The 22,842-nt window shown below is 39.9% G+C and overlaps 1 protein-coding gene across 1 annotated transcript in view; it reads left to right on the top strand.

Annotated features, from left to right (window-relative positions):
- The window catches only part of msps (msps cytoskeleton-associated protein 5), a 414,143-nt gene that overhangs the window by 288,019 nt on the left and 103,282 nt on the right, over window positions 1-22,842 (top strand). The window contains exons 24-25 of the mRNA XM_068226728.1: window positions 477-670; window positions 7,507-7,715. Coding sequence (XP_068082829.1) covers window positions 477-670; window positions 7,507-7,715 — 403 coding nt within the window. The remainder of the gene's footprint in view (window positions 1-476; window positions 671-7,506; window positions 7,716-22,842) is intronic.

Raw genomic sequence — 22,842 nt, 5'->3', positions numbered from 1 at the left:
GGTTGCAGTTAAATGAGATTAACTTAATCAGAGCACAGTGACCTTAATTGTTTAATCTACTGGATTGTGTTTGATCTGATAGGAGTAAAGGCTGGAGGGTATTCAGAATGTCAAAATCTAAGTAGGGATGAACTCATTGGCTCAAAACTATGTACATGTATTGAGATTACAGCCTGATGGTCAATTTGGAGTTTATAAAAGCAAATAGAGACCCACGACACAATGGCATGGATAGTTTTGACTTTTAAGTAGTAGGTGTAGAAACTGATAGGACGAAAATTTACTAGAAATGCAGTGTCCTATGATCTGTTATTTTATGTACAAGTGATTCTGAACCGATTGTTTTCTAAATTGTATTAGTGTTGCTGAGTGTGAGATTATCAACCAGTTAGATTTCCTTAAAAATTATGCTTACATTTGTGATAGAAGCGACAGTTATGATGTTAAATGATTTCGACTATCTTTTCCTTGCTCAGAATGCCTCGACTTACTTGGTTCTCTGATTGAGAATTATGGAGTGACAGTCTGCAGTCCATCTCCAGCAGCAGCATTGAAAGATATTGCCAAGCAGATATCAGACAGGGATAATTCGGTGCGTAATGCTGCTCTGAATTGTGTGGTTCAAGCATTTTTCCTGGAGGGGGAGAGAGTATACAAAATGATTGGACAGGTAATTGTGGTTCTCAATTTCAGCATCATATTTAATAAAAATAATTCAGATTTGATTAATTATTGGTGAGATATGAAATATATTTTGTTTTGCTCTTCTTGTTCTTCTTATGCCTGAGCTTTTGTTTAATTGTGTATTTAATGACAGTTCGTCACTGCTAGAAAATGACTGATCTACTTCCTTAATTTCTTAAATATTAGATTTGTTTTAACGTCTTGGATGTTATATTTTCCTGAAGTTAATTGCACCTGCTGTGGCATATGTTCCATGGATTTAAGATGTTACTGATAATTAGCTAATGGTTTATAAACTAATTTAAAGTGTACTTTGTTAATAAAATACCAGTATATGTTACCAACTCTTATTAATGAGATGGAGTACTTTCTTATGCAATGTTAAAACCAGGCCATGTGCAGAATGTCTCTCCAATTAATTACTACATTCTACCAGCTTTATTGAAGATAAAGTTATGTCAGCGCCTAAGGAAACTGATAATAAGAGGAATAGTTGTACCTACACCAGAACTGGATTTTAATTTTAAGGTCACTTCCTCTAAAGCATTACTTTGTCAATTTTATATATTTTTCATCTAAACAGTGTTATGTGGCTGAAGATGTTGATAATATACGAAACATATACCACTTTTGACCATTAAAAATTGCCTTAAGCAATCATTGTATCGACTAGGTGGAAAATAAATAAATACTTAATTGTGAATCTATTGAAGTGCGATACGGACCATGAAGCTGATTTTATGTAATCTGAGGTACGTCTCGGTCAGATTCTTTTTCTGACCACAATTCTGACGTGTTTTGTGGCCGTGTGTAGTACACCACTGGTTGTTGACACGTTGAACAATCCACTGCAAAACACCAACAAATCAAGCAACTTCATGCACCGTATGGCCTTGGGCACAGCCAGACACTATTGCCCCCTTTTGCCATTCTGTCTTATCCTTAACGTCTACGCATGTTGACGTACGCTATCCGTTTGAGACATCAATGTCTCAGCGATTGATACTGCTGTATACTCACGTAAAGGCAGTGCGGTTGAGAACAGGACTCGTTCGCTGTGCCGTCTGTGCAGGCTTAACAGACCATCTGTGCCTGTGCATGAGTGTGACTCATTTTTTGTCCGTTGAGCTTATTTGACCTAGGGAGGGTGTGTGTTTTTTATGGGTAAAGAACTGGGTTCGGTGACAAGGCTTTTTGCAGATGTTATACTGTATAGAGTGATAAATAAGGTAGAAGATGGTGAGCAACTGCCTAAAGAACTAGAGAATATTGCGAGGTGTATAGCAGGTATCATAATAAACTGGGTTAAAAGTCAGATTGTGAATTTTAGTAAAATGAATAGTCCTCTCAGTTTTAATTACTGCATTGATGGGGTGAAAGTTCCTTATGGGGTGCACTGTAAGTACCTAAGTGCTATTATAGGGGAAGTCCGCTGTAGCAAATAAAGTATATAGCGAGAACTCCGTTGTAATGACATATTAAACTGTGTATTATGTTCATTTACAAGAACGCTATCACTGATGCATCCATATAAGCAATAAATTTCATGTTTAGGCCCGTAATGATGGATATGACTTACTTTTTACAAATTTTAGTTTATTCTCAACCTAATCAATACATAGTTCTACTCTCAAACAGTACTAGTTTTGTCTGTACATAACGGTCATCGTCAGCTATTCATCATAAAAATTAGAATTAGAAGGATGTAGTGTCATCATAAACAAAAAAGGCGTTAAACTTCCTGAGTTAAGACAACACACAAAATACAGTAATGTATACATATAAAAGTCCAAACATTAGAAACTTGATAATGGTCAAGTGGATTTGGGATAAACGCTATTAGATCACGGATTGTTAAGAAGGCCAACTGCCAGCTCCGTTGTGCCACTGAAATGTGGTACTATGGATTGCTGCTTCAGATACAATGTATAGTGTGTCACCATCAAATCGATATTGTTCCACCCCGCTGGCAAAGGTGATGATTATTCTTTTCCTTTCAAAACAGGTTTAAACAAGCCCTGTGGTGAATTCACTCCATCCATATGACGCTGTGTGAGAAGTGTGAATGGAAGTCTCATCCATATAGACGATTGGACGACGCTCATTCGTGTGCTTTCGGATTCCTCTTAAGTAAGCAATTCGTTTGGCCCTAATACGGCTTTGTTCCTGGAGTACGTTTCGGTTATTCATATTCTTCGTCCACCTAAATCCTAGAATGAGAAGAATTCTTTTATAGTGTATTTGTAGTTCCTTCAAAATTTAAAGTCTGTAATTTTGCATGAATCTTTAAAGTATCTGTAATGCAGAAATTATTTACCATGTAGCAATCGACTTGTTCATTAAAATTTCCTAAAGTGGTCTTCCATGGTCTTCTCGGCCTTTCTTTGTGAGGTGTGGAAAATGACTAGGTTTCCCTTTGCCTGACCACTTTCCAGTTCATTCTTGATTCACTGGATGGAATTAAAGGATATGCCAGTTGATTTGGTCACTCATTTCACTGTGGTTTTAATCTCTACTGTTTATTACAGTGATGGATGAGGTAATGAAAAGAGTGAGACAGCACAGCAAGAACAGGGCATTCAAGGCATTTGCATTTGTAGATGATGTGCTGATTTGGGGAGGTAATGAGGAAGAAGTTCAAGGAAAGATTAGTGCTTGGAATTGTAACTTTAAGGAATTTGGACTTAATCAGACTTAAGAAAATGGTTATCAGTCAACAGACAAAAGTCAGGAGCAAATATCACAGTAGGCAGACAAAAATTGCAAGAAGTAATCATTTCCAATACCTCGGTAGTGTCCTGATTGAAGATAACCGATCAAATGCTGAAATCACAAACTGAGTTCAAAGTGCTGCTGACCTTTACTATCTAGTTTGAAGCCTTCTCTGGGACAGCCAGATTCCAATACTTTCCAAACGAACACTTCTTCAAGCTTACTTCTTGCCCATAACTACCTATGGCCTTGAAACTTGTATCATCACAGGCAGAGATAAAAGTAGACTCCAAGCTACAGAAATGAAATTCCTCCAGACAGTGCTACAAAAAACCAGGAGAGAGTAGGTCCGCAACGAGAGGATTCACCAAGAGATTCAAATAAGAGAATCGTTATGTGATACCATAATCAGATCAAGATTGAAATGGTATGGCCATGTCATGAGAATGTCTTCCTCAGTAGCTAAGGAATGGTTGGAGAAAACTTTAGACAGCAAAAAAGACCTAGAGGCAGACCTCGAAGGAGATGGATCGAACAAGTCAAACAAGACCTAAGAACGTAGAGGAGTGGATTGGAACCAAGTACGGGAAGAAGTATGGTACCTGAATCGACTGAAGTGGTGAGCGCTCATACACCACACCTGGGAAACGGGAGACGGTTAACTGATGATGATTTCAGTGTGGATTTTAGTTTCAGTGGAGCTCCAAGCACCACTTTTTTTTTTTTTTTTTTCATAAAATAGTAGATATTTTGCAACCAATTTGCAGGTCTTGACTGTAAAGAACTTTGCCCTGTATCTTGTTATGCACCGATGGCATCTTAAACTCCGAATGTGTTCCCTCAGAGTAATACCAGTGAGTGCTTTGTCAGACAGAATGATAACACATTCACTGCTGGCGACAGACTGAGCGGGGCATGCTAGACCTGTAGGCCAGGCCCACTCCGCGTCTTGTCTACAGTGTTGTGCACTATTTGCACCAGCTGTATGTGGGTTGAAATGAGTGGTTTATTTTTATTTACCTGACATTTTATTATTGGACATCTAGTATTAATAATGAAAGGCACCAAATAGACTATATTATGATAAAACAAAGATATAGGGGATGGCTTAAAATAATGCAAAATGTTATCCAGGAGCAGACATATGCTCTGATCACAACCTAGTTGTTACAGAACTATGCATTAAATTATAAAGAGTAAGGATAAGTAAGAATAATGAAGTAATATGCCTTGAAAATTTGAAAGAAAACATAAATGTTGTAGAGTTAGAAGAGAGGCTTATTGAAAAATTATGAACTAAGAATGAGGTTATCTGTGTTAATGAAAAATGGGAGAGATTTAGAAACAATCTTAAAGAGAGAGCAGAAGTAGTTCTGGGAAGAAAACGAAGGAGAAAATAAGAAAGGAATGGGTAACTGAAGAAATGTTGGACAAAATGGAAGAAAGGAGAAAATAGAGAAATGTAAACTCTCAAGAAGGAAGAAAGATGTATAGAAAATTAAATAATGAATTAAGTAGGGAGACTGAACATGTTAAGGAAAAGTGGATCAGAGAAACCTGTAGCAAAATAGAACGGTTGGAAAGTGAAGGTAAATATGACATGATGTACAATGAAGCTATGGAGTTAACATTCAAAGATAAAAGGAATGAAAGTGGAATGACTGAGATTAAAACATTGGATGGACAGTTAGTAAGTGAGCCTGAAAATGATGGAACGATGGAAAGAGTACATAGAATGGTTATATGATTGGAACAGCAGACCAGATGACAGTAGTATAAATTTGGAGAAGGAGAAATAAATAAATGGAGATCAGATTGGCTTCAGTATATTAAAGGGAAATAGAGGCAACTATTAGGGAAATGAAAAATGGTAAGGCAGTGGGTGTAGATGAAATACCAGTTGAACTACTCAAAGCACTGCAGGGGAAAGGAAAGGACATATTTGTAAAACTTTGTCAAGAAATATACTTAAAAGGGAAATGGCCAAAAGATTTTGTGGAAAATATAATACCAATAGAAAAAAGGACAAATATTAAGAAATGTGAAGAACACACGACACTAAGTTCAATTTCTCATGCAGCTAAAATATTATTAAGAGCAATAAACAGAAGGATTTACATATGAATGGAGAATTATATTGGTGAAGAACATTTTTGATTTAGGCATGGAGTAGGCACAAGGGATGCCATTGGTGTACTGAAAGTCATAGGAGAAAGGTACATAGGGAAGAATAGAAAAGTATACACAGTCTTTGTAGACTTAGAAAAGGCATTTGACAAAGTGAGGTGGGATAAACTCTTGAAGATACTTATAAAACATGGAGTGGAATGGAAAGAGAGAGAAGACTGATCAAGGAATTATATTACAACCAAACAGCAAGAGTGAGAATAAGAGGAGAATTTATGGAAGAAATCAGACTGGGGAAAGGTGTTACAGTTGCTGCTTATCACCAACTTTGTTTAATATTTACTTGGAGGAAATTATTTGTGACTGTTTGGATGGTGGAAGAGGTGTCAACGTTGGAGGTAAGAGAATTGAATGCATAAGATTTGCTGATGATATGGCAGTAATAGCTGAAAATGTGAAGGACCTCTGCAAAATGCTGAGAGAATTAAACAAAAAGTATGAAGAGTATGGAATGAGCATAAACAAAAAGAAAACCAAATTCATGATAGTTGGAGGTAAAGGTGAAAAGGCAACAATATAGAAATTATTGAACAGATGAATAAGTATCTTGGAAGTAATGTGACTGAAGACTTCACTCCATAACAGACATAAAAGCTCGAATTGCCTTAGGCAAGGAAAGCTTCAGCAAGAAGAAAAAACAGTTTTGTGGCCCGCTAGAGTAAGACCTGAGGAAGAGACTTGCAAGATGTTACATATGGAGTATAGCTCTGTATGGCGCTGAAACATTAAGGAAGGAAGAACAAAGGAGAATAGAGACATTTGAGGTTTGGATTGGGAGAAGAATTGAAGGAGTAAGCTGGGAAGATATCAAATTAGGAAGTTCTGAAGAGAGTGGGAGAAGCGAGGAGCATGCCAACCGTAATCCAGAAAAGGAAGAAAAATTGAATAGGGCATAATTTAAGACATAATACTTTACTACGAGTAGCAATGGAAATGATGATGAAAGGAAAACGAGGAAGGGGAAGGAGATGATGTCAGTTATTATACAGCATTAGAAAAAGAAACGAAGATTACGCAGAAGTGAAGAAAAGGGCATAAGATTGAGAGAGATGGAGGTCACAGCCATGATTGGACCTGCCGGATGGCAGAACAACCTATGATGATGATGATGATGATTACTATTAATATTATTATTACTACTATTATTATTAAAGAGGATTATATTCTACGGCACAAGAATATCCAGCATTTATTGGTCTATTGTCTGGTTTCTTCAACTCTGTTGCGCTGGAGACACTGATGGAGTTTCGGTCTCTAACCTATATTCATTTTCTTTCTAGCACCTTGTGTTTTATGGCGTTTGATATTTGGTACTGTATCTTTGTAGAAAACTTCTTTCTGACAACTCTAAAAAGTCATTTTGTCTTAGTACTCTTGTCCTTTGCCTTTTTCAGTTTATAGATACAGCAGTCAAATTTCAAAAATTTACAGTATGTCTTCTAGATGCTGCCATTTTGAAAGTTTAACAGCTGTTAAGAGGTTTAAAACAGGGCTGCCACCATGTTATTTTAACAGAAGTGTTGAAAATTTGTTAAACATTCTTGATGAGACGTTCATTTTGTTAAAATTTGTGTTAAGTCGACTTAACACCAATGTTAACACTTAAATTGTTGAAGAAACCCTGTCTTGGTCCAGGTGCTGAAGTAGTTCCAGTGTTTGATGGGCCATTTTGTTCAGCTCTTCACCAAAAACCCCTACAATATTATAATGCAAGGCTAAGTACATAGCCTATAAAACATTCCGTAAACAATTGTCCACATTCTTGGGACCGTACAGAAATATTTGATTCTTGCTTTGTAAAATGTATCGCAATAAAAGTGTGTTGAAAAGGCAATTACACATAATTCAGTGTATAAACGACTTATTTTTAAGCTCGGGCATTTTCAACACTTTTGAGTGCAGCTATTTATTTTCCCATCACAGATATCGGACAAAGATCAGTCACTCTTAGAGGAAAGGATTAAAAGAGCAGCAAAGAATCGACCGCCTCCAGGTACTCGACCACCAGCAGCCATAGCTGCTAAGCAAATGCAAGTTCCTCAGCCATCAAATATGGTGCGACAAGGGAGTGAAGACACTCTTCATAGAAGGTCTACTGAGCCAGAGGAACCTGTTGGCTCTCCTATTTTGAGGTAAGTTCATTTAATGGAAATTCACCAATGTATGAGTTTTATTTAGCTGACAAATTCAGGACTTCTGGGGAAGAATAGCTCATCAGTTAAAAGTTGATTTTGAGAAAACTGACGTGAATTGTTTTCTAAGTGTGAATATTGTTGTTGTGGGGGGAGAAGGAAAATTAGTTACATAAGAAACTAATGACACATTTAATTCAAAATAGTAATAGAAGAGACTCTCAGAATTATTTTAATTGCAAATTTCAACTACATTTATGAGCCCTTTTTGTACAGATCTATTTTTAGGTGCATTATTAAAAACAAAATCAGGTCACTTGCTAAATAGTCCCAAGTTATACTTGTGAATAAAACAAAAGCGATAAATATGAGCATGTGAAGTTCAGCGCGTCTGAAGTTTGACGACCTATTTTAACCCCCTGTGAGCAGAATTTAATATATTAAGGGCCAGTTTCACAAACCATTGTTAAAAATCTGCTTGTATATGTAAACACAAATTTTCTTTATTACACTTCACTTTGTACAAAGAGTAAAATGTAGTGAGGTCAAAGAAGATACAAAAAGAATTGATACAGAGAGGAAATAATGGCATCGTTAATCCTCCACATCCACCCCACCCTGGTCATTCTCCAATGGTACGACCAGCTGTACTGGTCGGGTGATCTCCGTTCCATCGCTGAGTCAGAGGGCGAGAATCCTCGCCTTCCCGTATTGGCCAGGTCTCACTCCAGAGATGGGAGCTTGTTGCCATATGCGATGACGCACATCGTCTTGAAGCAGGACAACGTCCGCCTTCCGGCACTTTGTCGATCTTCCACCTGGTTGCCGCACCTCGTGGAAACTTCTTAGGGTGAGGAGGTAGTCCTCCTTCCACCTCTTCCAGAAGTCATTTAGCATCTTTGCCCTTTCTTTTCTCAGCTCTGTGTAGACGCTAGGTTCTGGATCGTTGGGTAATGTTGTTAGTAGTCCTCCGTTTATGAAGTGGTTTGGTGTCAGTACGTTGGGACCATCTTGTGTAATCGGTTTGCTGTTAATGGCAGCGTCTATTTCTGCCAGTATTGCTCTGAGTTTCCTCGTCCACTTGAGACATGCCCAGCATTCTCAAGCATAGTTTGGTTGTGCGCACCATTCATTCCCACCAGCCTCCCCATCAAGCCGCCCAGGGAACAATAAACTTTCAGGATACACCGTTATGGGTGAAAGGCTGGCTTGTACATGGATCCATGAAGATCCGAGAAAGTTCCGCCAGTTCTCTGCTTGCAGCTTGAAAGGTCTTCGCATTGTCCGAGTAGATGATGTGACGTAATCCGTGTCTGCTGGAGAAGCATCTGAACAACATGATGAATTTTTCAATACCCATGTCCGATGTCAATTCCAGGTGCAAAGCCCTTGTAGTGGCACAAGTGAACAGTACGATATACAATTTCTGTAACACGCTCCCCACCCTGACATATAGTGGACCAGCGAAGTCCACTCCCTTTACCGTGAAAGGTTTAGTGGATTATATGCGATCCACAGGTAGGGGCACTTCTGTTTCATCTCCTTGGTGGTTCTTGGCAATTTTGCTAGGGAGGCAAGCGTGAATGACTTTCTTAATAGACTGGCGTGGCTTTAAGATCCAGTACTGCGAGCGAAGTTCGCACATCACAGTTCCTACTCCTAGATACTGTAGATGGATGTGCGTCTGCTTGATCATCAGTTTTGTAAATTGATGGGATCCGCCGAGGAGGAGTGGATGCTTCTCTTGTATGTCAGGTCTGTATGATCCAGGCGTCCCCCAAATCTGATGAGATCTCCCTCCAGGAAGGGATTGTAGCTTGCAATTTTGGACTTAAATGGGAGATTCATTTTCTCTCTTAGACCTACGTGTTCTGCACCAAAGCTTCCCAGTTGTACAATGTAGATCCAACGCAGTTTTGCAGTCTCCAGCTTCTTGGCAGTTAATTCACAGTCGTCTTTCTCCGTCCTTCGAACGTTCTCCATAAACCGTAGAATCCAACCCATGACCCGAATCGTCTTCCAATACGAGCTGAATGGACTGGCATCTATGTGTCTTTCCCATATGCTAACTGTTAATACTTGGCAGTTCTTTTGTGCCTCTGGGAGTGGGGTGGTATAGTGTTGGCTACTGAATGCATGATTCGAAGCAGTGTATCGATTCATTCAAGTGTCCGAGTGAATCGATTCACAGGAACAGCGAGCTCACGGCACACGATTAGATCTTACTTCCAGCGAACAGTGCTGAGTGGCGCACTCGCTGGACGTTGACGGGGAGCCGAGCTTCCGCTGCAGCGAGACAGTGAATCATGGCACATCGAAGGAATCGTGAACGAGCGCGGCTCAGTGAGACACAAGATACACACTGCTCCTTATAGGCACACTGGACAGTTGGACACTGGCGGAGAGCCGAGCTTCCACTGCAGCGAGATATACAGTGAGACATAGTACAGTACACTGAAAGAATCGTATGCTATAATGGATTCTCGAGCTCAGCTCATTTGAAAATAATACCCATTTGCATTCACTGTCCTCTTCTTACAGGGAGGTTTAAATAATAGATGGATTTATTTGCAGTGTTAAAAAGGTAGTCAAAACATAATTCTGAAGTAGCTAGTAAGTAGGGAGACTATTACGTTATACTATTTATTAGTTTAATGAATCTTAGTATTATAACTTAGTTGACATTTGACAATTAAACTCGACTCTAGCCTACCCTACGACTATGAGTCATGCTCATGACCACTCAAAAGTACCTGTTTTATATTGGGAAGAACGGCTCAGTATTCTCTCAGTTCATATGTCACATCGTTGCACTAGACTTCAATCATATGTGGACAGACGCAATAACATAACCAACAGTATGTTGAATCAGAAAACCAGCGGGCTACTGTACATCTCGGGTAGCCTATACAAAATATGACGATTTAAAAAAATCCTCAGCTGATAGAAAAATACATATTTTCAAAAATGACTGAGCGAGTTGTTGTGCGGTTAGTATTGCGTAGCTGTGCGCTTGCATTCGGGGGATGGTGGGTTTGAATCCCACCGTCGGCAGCCGTTAAGATGGTTATCTGTAATTTCCCTATTTTCACACCAGGAAATGCTGGGATTGTACCTTAATTCAGGCCATGTCTGCTACCTTCCTAATCGTAACCTTTCCCACCCTGCGTCGCCGGAAACCTTCGATGTATTAGAATGACTAGGATTTTTTTCTAAGAAAGGAGTTCATAGTATGAAGACCAGATGGCAGCTGCGAGCACTGAATGCTGTTGCTGCTGTCCTACCAGCACGTACTACACAGATGCAGTAGGAGCGGTGACTAATGTGCCGTGAATCGGATCACTGTATCGATTCAGTAACGTGAACGGAATCAAATGAATCGATCCAGTAAAATGAATCGAATGTCCCATCACTAGGGTGGTATGATACACAGAGTGTTGAGGCCAGGAGTTGGGAGCGTTGGCAAGCCATCGTGATGGGTGCCACCATCGTGAGGTCTGCAACTCTTTCGCCAACATCTCCCGGGATAGTATATCTGCTGGATTGTCTTCACTTGGACAGTGTCACCATTGTGCAGGATTGGAGCTATGCTGGGTTTCTGCGACATGATTGGAGATGAATGGTCTCCATCTATTTGGATTGTTGTGAATCCAGTCTAGTGTCACCGTAGAATCACTCCATAGTATTGTCCTCATGATATCATATCCTGTAGACTGACAGAAATACTTTAGAAGTCTTATACCCACTAGAGCTGAAAGGAGTTCAAGTCTTGTGAGGGTCACTCGCTTGATAGGTGACAGTCTGTTGCTGCAAACCAAGTGTACCAAGATGGTATTGCTCTCCACCTCTCTGAGATATAGTACGGCACCAAAAGACCTCTCCGAAGCGTTGCAGAATACATGCACTTGATAGTCCTCTGGCGTTGTAGAAGAAGATCCTATCCGAGGGATTTGAATGGCCGACAAGTGAATGAGGTTCGAAGTGCAGATTTGCCACCTTCTTGCTAGGTCTATGGGTAGAAGATAGTCCCATTCTATCCCTCTACACCAAGTATCCTGGAACAGGATTTTTCCTGTAATCGATATTGGCGACAGGAAACCAAGCGGATCGTAAAATCTTGCTATAGTTTGTAGTACCTGTCTCTTCATTGCTGGCTCTTCTGGTAGCGTTCCGATGACGTCTTTAGGGTCGAAAGGAAGACAATCCGTGTGGGTGTTCCAGTTAACACCCAAAACTCGCGCGCGCGTGTGTGTGTCTTCTCCTCGCACCTTTCAGCTCTCCATATATCCTTTAACAGTGCTGAATTGGTCGCCCACTTTGACATTGGCATGCATTTGTATCTCTTGGAAAAGCCCTATTATCTCGTACTACATAGCAATGATTTCATTGTTGTCTTCTATACTGGCTGTGAAATCATCCATTAAGGTCCCTTGATCTAGCAGTTTTGTAGCCAAGGGATACTTGTCACAATATCTGGAATCCAATTCACGTAATGTAGCTGATGAAAGGAATGGGCTGCATGTAAGTCAAAACGACAAGCGGGCGATTCTGTATACTGCATTGTTGTCAGTTGTCTTCCAATCTCCATTTTCCCCTCTCTCCATTCCAAACCATTGAAATCTCGTTAAGTCTCTGTCATGTTTATCCAGACACAACTGCAGAAAGGCTTGGGTTCCGTCCCCAATTAACCTCTTAACTGGGTATTCTTGATGTGCTTGGTGTAACCTGCCCTGTGTATTTTTTCAGCAGATTGTTGTCACACGGCAGGATAGGCAGAACAAAATAGTAGTATCATTCATCTGTGATACAAAAAGTAAAATAAAGGAGTTTTAATTAATTCATTTTAGAAATGTTTAATCATTTTTACATTAACTGCAAGGTCATTTACCTGGTTGGAATTTGAGAGTTTAGCCCGTATTTTACACCTGAAAGTTGAAACAAATAAAAGCAAGGGGTATTCATAAATATCATATCATGCATGTGACATTCTGAACCATTTTTCATTAACTGCAACATCATTTACCCGGTTGAAATTTGATTGTTCTTTTTATTTTTATGTTAGCACCTAAAATGAAAACAAATAAAAGAAAGGAATATTTACGAATTACACATCATGCTAGTGACTTTATGAAAGATTTTACATTAACTTCACGGTCAGTTACGTTGTTTACCTCACTAGAACTGCAATCATTTGTCTCAGAGATAATTTTTGTAAAGTAAGGGGTTGTGATACTTTCTCGTTTTGAGAAGTACATATTGTTTTCTGGCTTATGAACTATCACCTGCAGTATTAGAAGTTCAATTGGAGTTTTTATCTCAGTTGGATTTGTATCCACCCAATCTCTCACTCGTGACCGTGGTTTCAAGTTCGAATGGGCTTCTAAAAACTGTTAGCATACACATTGGTCTGCTTGGCAATAAGTTGAAACACATCAGCACCAATGAACTGTTCAAAATATTCCAACACATTGGATTCATCGTCAAAGTCCACATTTACACCACTAGCAACAGAAAATACGAATTTCTGACGTGAAACACCATGCGGTGGGAAAGGTTGAAATTGAAACGTCTAGCTCTTTGCCTTCATCCGATTCGTCATGTTGTTCATCTTGTTCTTCATTCTCTGATCCACTTTCACTATCAGGCACACCTTCATCTGTATGAGACCACTTCTCTTTGGATTTCTGAGAAGATAAATCGTCACAATCATTCTCTAAGTGTTGAATAATCTAATTTTCTTCGAGTATTTTGAACTTATGCCTTGAACTAAATGCTGCGGACAAGTAGCACCATACAGTTTTATAATAAAAACAAATAAGCTTCAAGAAGCATGACATGCAGTATTTGCTGCCATCATGCGGGTAAAACATCAATTAAGACAATACACACGACGCGGAAAAGTAGCTCGTCACACCCAGGAGATATTCGCGGTCAAAGACGAGTATGTATATATACGCCATGCCCAGTTAAGAGGTTAAAGCAAGTTGGTAGAGTTGGAAGCGGAGTAGTGTTGCCAGAATTTCTGGTTGGAGATTAGGCCCTGGCTCCAAGGGATCATTGAGTGATAGGGAACCCCTTTCATGAGATGAAGCATCAAAAACTATTCTCCACTTCGTCGTGCTGTCTCTTTGCTTCTCTATAGCATGGCGAGGCAAATAGAAGGTGTCGGTAACCGATTCAGCCTTGGGGGCCATCTCTACATGTCCCTTCGTGAAGTAGTAGGTCATTAGAGTGTGGTATACCTCTCGGAACTGTGTATGTCCAGTAAGTTGTTTTCTTCAGGGAAGCAAAATGTGTCTCAGCGTTCTAGCGATTCGAGTGCAGTATTACTCGTTCCTTCCATGGTAGGGAGACAACCCTCCTTCCATCTTCCATTTTGAATGACTCGTGGAATCCTTCCAAGATTGCAGATTCTCTCGCAATGAGTGTTCGTTGCTGATCTTCCTTTATCCCTAGTGTTTCTAGATCTTTGGTAGCAGGTAGAGACCCTCCTTGGAGGCAGCTCTACCCAGGGAGTGGCGCCCCTGCCTATGTGAGTCCCAGAGCACGCTGACCCGGTGTGTAGTATCTGGTAAGGGTCCCAGCTCAGGGTTACGAGTGAAGACCTCAACGACATCAACGGCGGAGAGGGTGACCTTCGGTACGGCGGAGATGTTGGAAGAGGCAGCCCTGTACATGGGGATTAATACGTGTACAACACACAAAGGGCACGACGGTACCACATGTTAGTGGCGGTACCCCGACAGCGTCTGTTCCCCATGTTAGGGGCGGCTGAATCGCAACTCACCAACACGTCTGGCAAGCGTGGTGTTTTATTGCCGAACACCTTCCATAAACTCCTATGACTTCGAATTTTCAAACGAAACTACCCCAGGTGAGTAGAGTGAAAGACTCAGAATCTCCCATTGACAATACGTCAGTCTGCCTCAAGGATTCTGGGGGAGGCAAAAATTCGAAAAGATTGACTAAAAAAGTAAGAATAGCCACATACAACATAAGAACTATGAGACTAGCTGAAGACCTTGAAAGGCTAGAACAAGAACTGCATGACATAAAATGGGATATTCTGGGTATTTGTGAGACTCGCCTTCAAGGAGAAAAAGCTGAGACCCTTCCATCAGGTCATGTCATCTTACGTAATAACGGGGATGCTTCTACACATGGGGTTGCTATTCTTGTCAATAAAAATATCAAAGAATTCATACACAAGATGATTTGTGTCTCTTTCAGAGTGATATATATCGTCCTCAAATCGAATAGTAAATTCTCCATACAAGTCATACATGTCTATGCTCCAACCAGTACTTCTGACGAAGAGGCAGTGGAACAGCTGTATGAAGATATCACCAAAGTGAAAAATTCAGAAAAGACACAACTCTGTATCATCATTGGAGACTTCAATGCAAAAGTGGGTCAAAAGGAAATCGGAGACCCAGAGAACATTGGTACATGTGGACTAGGCGATCGAAACGAAAGAGGAGAAAGATTGCTAGAATATCTCACAGCCGAAAATCTCTATTGCATGAATACTTTCTTTAAAAAGCCCATCCAACGAAAATGGACATGGAAGAGCCCCGATGGACAAACCAAGAATGAGATAGATTTTATCCTGGCCAACAAGAAGAAATATTGTACAGATGTTACTGTTCTCAATAGATTTGATACAGGAAGCGACCATAGGCTAGTTCGAGCAACCTTTACATTTGACCTCAAACTTGAACGGTCCAAAATGACAAGGGGGTACACTTTTGCAAGAGTTGAGGACTTAGAAACACATCAATCATCATTTCAACAAGCTCTTACCAAAAAACTTAACCCAACAGAAGATTTGAAATACTTGGACGTGAACGAACTTAATGAGAAAATTACAGTCAGTATTCAAAATGCAGCAAAGGAGATCCCATTGAAGAAAACTAATAAGAAGAGCCGACTTTCACTCAATACCATGCAGCTCATTAAGGACAGGAAGAAAAAGGACAGGGATACAGCAGAATACAAAAATCTTAACAAGACCATTCGCAAGGAAATAAGAAAAGATCTAAGGAAATTTAATAATAACATGATCATGCAGACAATTGAAGAAAATAAAAACATGAAGATTTTAAAGAACAGCATGTCTACAGGAAGACCAAAAATTACAAAACTTAAGAACCAAAATGGTGAAATAGTCACAGTTAGCCAAAACATTACTGAAGTTATTAGAGATTTCTACTACAAGCTGTATACATCAACCATTAATAAACCATCCAGTGATGAACAACTAGCCCAGAATTATACACATGAAGTAACACCGGAAGTAACCACTGCTGAGATTGAAAATGCTCTTAAACAACTAAGGAATAAAAAATCCCCTGGGGAGGATAAAATAACGAATGAAATGCTGAAATTAGGTGGAAGAGATCTGCTAGAAGCCGTGAGAATACTCGTGAACAAGTGTATTAACTCCAGAAAATTGGAAAAATGCTGAAGTGGTACTTCTCTTCAAGAAAGGTGATAAGGAAAATTTAGAGAACTATCGTCCTGTGAGTTTATCACACCTTTACAAGCTCCTGACTAAAATTGTAACCAACCGCCTCACAAGAGAACTGGATTTTTATCAACCTGCCGAGCAAGCGGGATTTCGTAAAGGTTTCTCAACTGTTGAACACATCCAGACTATTCGTCTTCTTGAGAAAACCACTGAGTACAACATCAAGATTCATCTGGCCTTCATTGATTATAAAAAAGCTTTTGACTCAGTGGAGATCTGGGCAATCATGAAGGCACTTCAAAATGCCATGATAAACTCAAGGTATATAAAGCTTCTGGAAAACATTTATGATCAAGCAACAATGATAGTCAGAGTGGACGAAGACCTCATCACCAATAAAATCCCAGTTGGCAAAGGAGTTCGACAAGGTGACACAATCTCTCCAAAGCTGTTTACCCTTGCCTTGGAAGATGTATTCAAAACCCTTCATTGGGATAATAAAGGAATAAAAATCAACGGGTTATATTTGAACCACCTGCGTTTTGCCGATGACATTGTGCTCATAAGTGAAAATCTAGATGAGCTAGAAAGCATGATCCAAGAATTAAAAACTGCTTTTGCTAAGATTGGTTTGGAAATGAACATTAATAAAACGAAAATTCTAAGCCCAGAGAGTCGACCACTTAAAATGGGAAACCAATATATAGAAGCTGTCGATGAGTACATCTATCTTGGACACAAGATAAAACTTGGAAAAGACAACTAACGTGCAGAAATTCCTCGCAGAATAGGTATGAGTTGGACTGCATTCCGAAAACTAAGGTTCATCCTCACCAACAAGGATGTTCCCATTAACCTGAAGACCAAAGTTTATAATACGTGCGTGCTGCCAGTTACAACTTACGGTCTGGAAACGATGACTCTGACGAAGGAAAGTGCTCGTAAGCTTCAGCGAACACAACGAGCCATGAAGCGACAGATGCTAGGGATCAGCCTTAGGGATAAGATCCGTTCAGAGGACATCAGGAGAAGAACTAATGTAACAGACATCCTAGAGATAGTAGCAAGACTAAAATGGCAATGGGTGGGACACGTAGCTCGACAAGACTACAACAGGTGGACCTCTAGGATTGTTCACTGGAGACCCTGGGGACACAAGAGAGGCATTGGAAGACCCCTGAAGAGATGGCTCGACGACATAAAGCTGTTGGCTGGAACACGCTGGTTCCAAGTGGCTCAAGACCGAAGACGATGGAAGCACATGGAAGAGGCCTATATCCAGCAGTGGATTGAAATAGGCTAGAAAAGAAGAAGAAGAAGAAGTTTCTAGATCCCAAAACTTACGTAGATTGTCCTTGGATGATAGTAATTCTGCATTGATACTGACGTGGTTTACGGACACGTGATTCACTGTAGTACCAGACTTATTCCCACTAAGAATCCAACCAAACCTAGAGGGAAGATGTACCATGGAACTCGAGATGCGTATTGGCTGTTCGTCCTTCATCACCTGCCAGTACTGGTCTCCTGCAATTAGGACCTCGATCGTCATATCGTCTGCATCATCTTGAGGATCTGCTAGTGGCAATTTGCGAAGACGTGATACTCTGGATGTCACGTGGGACAGTTGGATGTGGTGAATACATGTTCCTGCTCTCGAATGCAGAGATTCTCACGGAATCATTCGTCCCCATTCCACTTATACCGAAGTTCACCAATCTGCGAGTCATTGATGTACTTAATGGTCCTTCAAATGCTGTGACTGACAGATCTCTCTGGTCACTGACGAGCCGAATAAGCTTGACTGACTTCCGGCATCCAGAATGCAACACGTTCTTTTCTGTAGACCACTTGATCCCATGACCCAAATTCGAGCTGTTTGGAGATATGTCAATTTCGGCATGCTAACATCTATTTTCCCTACAGTTACTCCCACTTGTCCTTCAGAGATGGAGATGTGATGTTGTCCCTTACATTTAGTGCAGGATACTGTGTTGTTCTTCTTGCTGCAGTTTCTCAAGGTGTGACTTCTGTTTAGGCACAAAAAGCATCGTTGAGTAGACTTCAGCTTGTCTATGCGTTGTTTGACGTGTCATCTTTGTACAATTTTGAGCCCAATGGTCTTTCCCTTCACAAAAATTGCAAAAAGGTGACTTCTTCTAGGCTGTCTGGCCTGTCCTAGTGGTGACTTGCAAGGCGGCAGCAGCAGTTCGGTAATATGAGTTTGAGATTGCATTGTCTTCTACGATTTTCTGCGCCGTCAATGCGCCTTCCACTTCTTGATTGAGGAATTCCATAAGCCGTGTTATGTGCGCTTCTTAAATCTTCTCTCTCTTCACGTAGATGATCCACCTTCTACTGATATCATCAGGAAATGCACGTAACAATTTGGGGGCTAGCATTCTCCTGTAGTGATCGTTTTTCCTTAATGCCCTTAAAGCCTGAATAAGTCTATTACACTCCATATGTACGATTGAGGGCGCCAGGTGTAACATTGTGAACTGTTCTCACAGTCTTCAGGTAGTCCAGATGCGACTGGATGATGCGGTTCCTATTGTCATATCGTCCAATAAGAATCCTCTTGATTTCCTTTTATGCGTCCGCTATCACCGCTATACCATCGATCAGCTCCTTAGGTTCTTCCTCCAGGTATCCACGAAGGAAGACATGTTTGTCGATAGTGTTGATGGTATCGTCGCCATAAGACCTATCTGTGTCGGTGCGACGTAAAGCCCCTAGAAAAAAAAAAAGTGTTGATGGTTGGGTTCTTGTCTACCGCTGACTGGAATTGCTCCCAAAACCGGGACCATTTCTCCACATCTGCTGTGAATGGTTCTGGTTTGATAGTGGGTAATTTTACGAAGTGCGTGATGGATAAGTGTGATGGCTCTGGTACTACGAATGAAGGTCTGGAAGGGCCAAGATTAATATTTCCGAACGATTCAGATAATTTGTCACAAATGACGTGTGACAAATTAAACATCGCGTGCTTCACCACCTTGATGAATTTCTCTCACTCTATGACGTCTGCGTCACATTTGGCGTCTGATAGAAGTTCGTGAATGCCGCTGTCAAGGGAAATGAGTTGATCTAAGGTCTCTTGCAATCTTGTCCAGTTATATTCGTGATCTATTTTTGCATCTGACGCTGCCTTTGTAACGTCATTACTGAATTTAGTTATGTTTGCTACTTACTTACTTACTTACTTGTCCCTGTAAGTCAGTAAACTTTTAGATATCTTGAAGTATCCATCATCTCTACCTAGTTCTTTCAAACTTTCAAATTTGTCTGCATGAAGCTCTCTGGTGGCATTAATGTGTTTATTACAAGATTTGTCCAGAATTTGAATACAGTTAAAATGCTGAACTAAAGCTTCCAGTGTTGGAAAACAAGGTGAAATTCTTTGTTTTTCAAAGAGAAGCCTTGCTTGTGAACAGATGAATTTTCTTCTGAAGATGCAGAGAAAAGTTCTCTGCAAGACTTTAGGAATTTTGCCTTGTTTTCTGACATGGCAAAAGCCAAAAAGCTTATATTTATGTCCAACAATTACAGGCTGTAAAAGCGTCAGTCTAAATATAAAGATTCCTATTAAGCCTTGGAAAACACCAAGCACTTTTACTGTCCTAGATAAATAAACCATAGAATCAGAGGCATTAGTTGGTGCAAACTTTAACTGTACATTTGATTAGTTTTTTGTAATATGAGAAGAATCAATTGAAACATTTTCATTTTATTTATATTTTGAAAGCAATAGACAAATGAAAGAGCGATCAACAGATTTGCCACTAATAACTTTTGTTCAGGTCTCAAGAGTAAGCTACTCTTGAGTAGAGTAAGAATTCCTTCGAGCTCTCTTTGTCAGGTTCTGTATGGAAGTTAGCATCATATCAAAAACCAAGTTGTCAGAAAAGTTTATACCAAGATACCTATTCTTTTGAGCTCAACCTACAGTATAATTTTGCCAAAATCTTGAATATGCAGCATACTATATTTTTGATATACTATAATGGGGTTACAATCTTACTTCAATTGTAGATTCAGGACCCTCCAGTTGATCAACAAGTTGCAGTAGTGAGAGCAGTCGAACTGGAAAAGATTTTTTTTAAAACATTTTTTTAAAGCGGGGGTCCAGCTGCTTACTCTTCAGCATCTTTGAACCTCATATTAATCGCATCACCGGGCGAGTTGGCCGTGTGGTTAGAGCCGTGCAGCCATGATCTTGCATCCGAGAGATAGTGGGTTCGAACCCCACTGTCGGCAGCCCTAAAGATGGTTTTCCGTGGTTTCCCACTTTCACGCCAGGCAAATGCTGGGGCTGTACCTGAACTAAGGCCACGGCCACTTCCTTCCCATTCCTAGCCCTTTCCTATCCCATCGTCGCCATAAGACCTATGTGTCGGTGCGATGTGAAGCAAATGGTAAAAAAAAAAAATAATAATAATTGTATTCAGCATCAACAGTCTTACTGTCATGATATTCCTGATCCATTGTGTGATAACTTTTGAAGATGAGCTATGACACCATAATGAGGATTGTCTCAGACAGTCATTGTAGAATAACTAAAGGCAGATGTTTGTTGATGTAAAATGTTAAATGTATTGATCAAGAAATCGGTATGTTCCCATTGTGATACTGTGAAATTTTCTGGAAGGGCGAGATCGGTAGTTGCAAATACATTGTTTCTCCTCTGTTCCTGAAATCTTTTTAACATATCAAGGTTGAATTCCATAGTGTAGGTTCATCTTGAATTAGGTGGTGTTGTGGTAGTGAAGGATGTTTCTATGCAATTATGAGTATTTTCGTGGATTTTGAGGAATGATTGAAATTTTCTACTAGTTTTCTGTATAACGATATTCTCAGTCTTCTATGAACCGGGAAGTCCCTCTTTCTGAGCATGTTCTAGTGTACGAGCTACACTCGGCAAATATACATTTTACCAAATTCATGGCACTTATTACAACTGTTGTTGTGATGAATCAGGGCCACTATTTTATCCATCAAACCCCATGTTTCCAATTTCTTCATCACCTGGGCCTTGCTTCTTCAAATTTCACCACTTCAATGCATATATGTTGAAGTTTCTAGTCGTGGTAAACTGTGATACATTGGTAGTCATCAGTTGCTGTTGATGCCACAAGTCTGTTGTAACAGCTATGCTATCTGCATTTCGGCATCTTTTACTCTTGTTTCTACTCCTTGATACAGTTCTGGTAGTATGTGATTTGATAAGGTCTTACGAGTTGGCATAGTATATCTAGGTTCAAGGTGCTGAAGGTATGGTTCTATAACGCTATGTAACAAAGTTTTTGTTTATCTCTCTCTCTCTTTTTTTTTTTCATTTTTTTTTTCATTTATTTTCTGCTTAATTTGGTGATGCTGATTATGAATATATAAGTAGTTTTTCTTAATTGTCAGTATTTTGGATATGATAATGAAGTTTCAATTTTCTTAAAAGCTCCTAATATTGCATGCTTATTTAATACGACTCGAATCCTATAGAAGAAATCTACCATACAGTACCTCAAGAATTGGTGGGAATAAGTGCAATAATATTGAATAATACTAAATCTTCAACCAACAATGGTGACATTAAAAAATGTACGTTAGAACGGCTTTTCCTCTTAATTTCTTCTGACCCCTCTGCTCGTACTATACCCCACACATAGTCTCCCATCATAGCACAGTCCCAACGTCCCTGATACCTTCTTTCCATGCAGTGAATGTCTTGGTGAAAGCGTTCACCATGTTCTTCACTTACAGCTCCTAAATTTGGCCTAAAGAAATCAATATGAGAAAACTACTAGTGCATTTTCACTGACATTCTACATCCAAGTACATGATAACTCTGTATCAAATTCTCTATCAGTATCATGTAATTCTCACTTCTATTGTTTCCCAAGAACTGTTGCACTACCATTCTAAAAGCATCCCAAGCATTTCGTTCATCAAGAGTCATTGCATCTACAGGTTCTTGTGATTGTAACATCACATGAATCTGAGGTCCGGTGAAAATTCTGCCTTTTATTTTTGCTTCAGATAACTTGGGGAACATGTGTCTGATGAGGCTCAGAACCTCACTGTTGCTGTCTAAACCTTCGATGAATTGTTTAGCAAGTCCAAATTTGATATGGAGGGGTGGTAACAGAATCTTCTCCCTGGACACAAGGGGCTCATTTCTCACGTTGTGTGCACCTGGAACGAGTTATTTTCTTGTTGGCCATTCTTTCCAGGTGTAATGTTGATCATCCACTCTGCTGTCCCACACGCAGAGGAAGCAAGAATATTTAGTGTAGCCACCTTGAAGCCCCAGAAGAAATCCCCAAATCCTAAAATCACCATAAACATCCCATTTGTAACATACGTAATTTTTTTTTTTTTTTTCCCAAGAGAAGCTTCATATTTTCATAAGTCTCCTTAAGTTGTGCTGAATGAGCTACTGGTATGGAAAGAACTTGTTCCCATTGTGCAGTAGGACAGATTTGAGACTTCTACTTGAACTATCTGTAAATAGACGCCATTAGGAATTCAAACAAACCATTAACATCACTACAAAAGCAAAGAGTTCTGTACGTTTGGTAGAAGCATGCAAAATCCTCATGCCTTATATTTTGTTATTTTACAGGATTTATGGAGCAAATTATATTGCTTCGGACAGGA

Source organism: Anabrus simplex, chromosome 3 (genome assembly GCF_040414725.1).
Source record: "Anabrus simplex isolate iqAnaSimp1 chromosome 3, ASM4041472v1, whole genome shotgun sequence".
Lineage (NCBI taxonomy): Eukaryota > Metazoa > Arthropoda > Insecta > Orthoptera > Tettigoniidae > Anabrus > Anabrus simplex.
The sequence above is the reverse complement of the archived record's forward strand: the minus strand, read 5'-3'. Positions and strand labels throughout refer to the sequence as shown.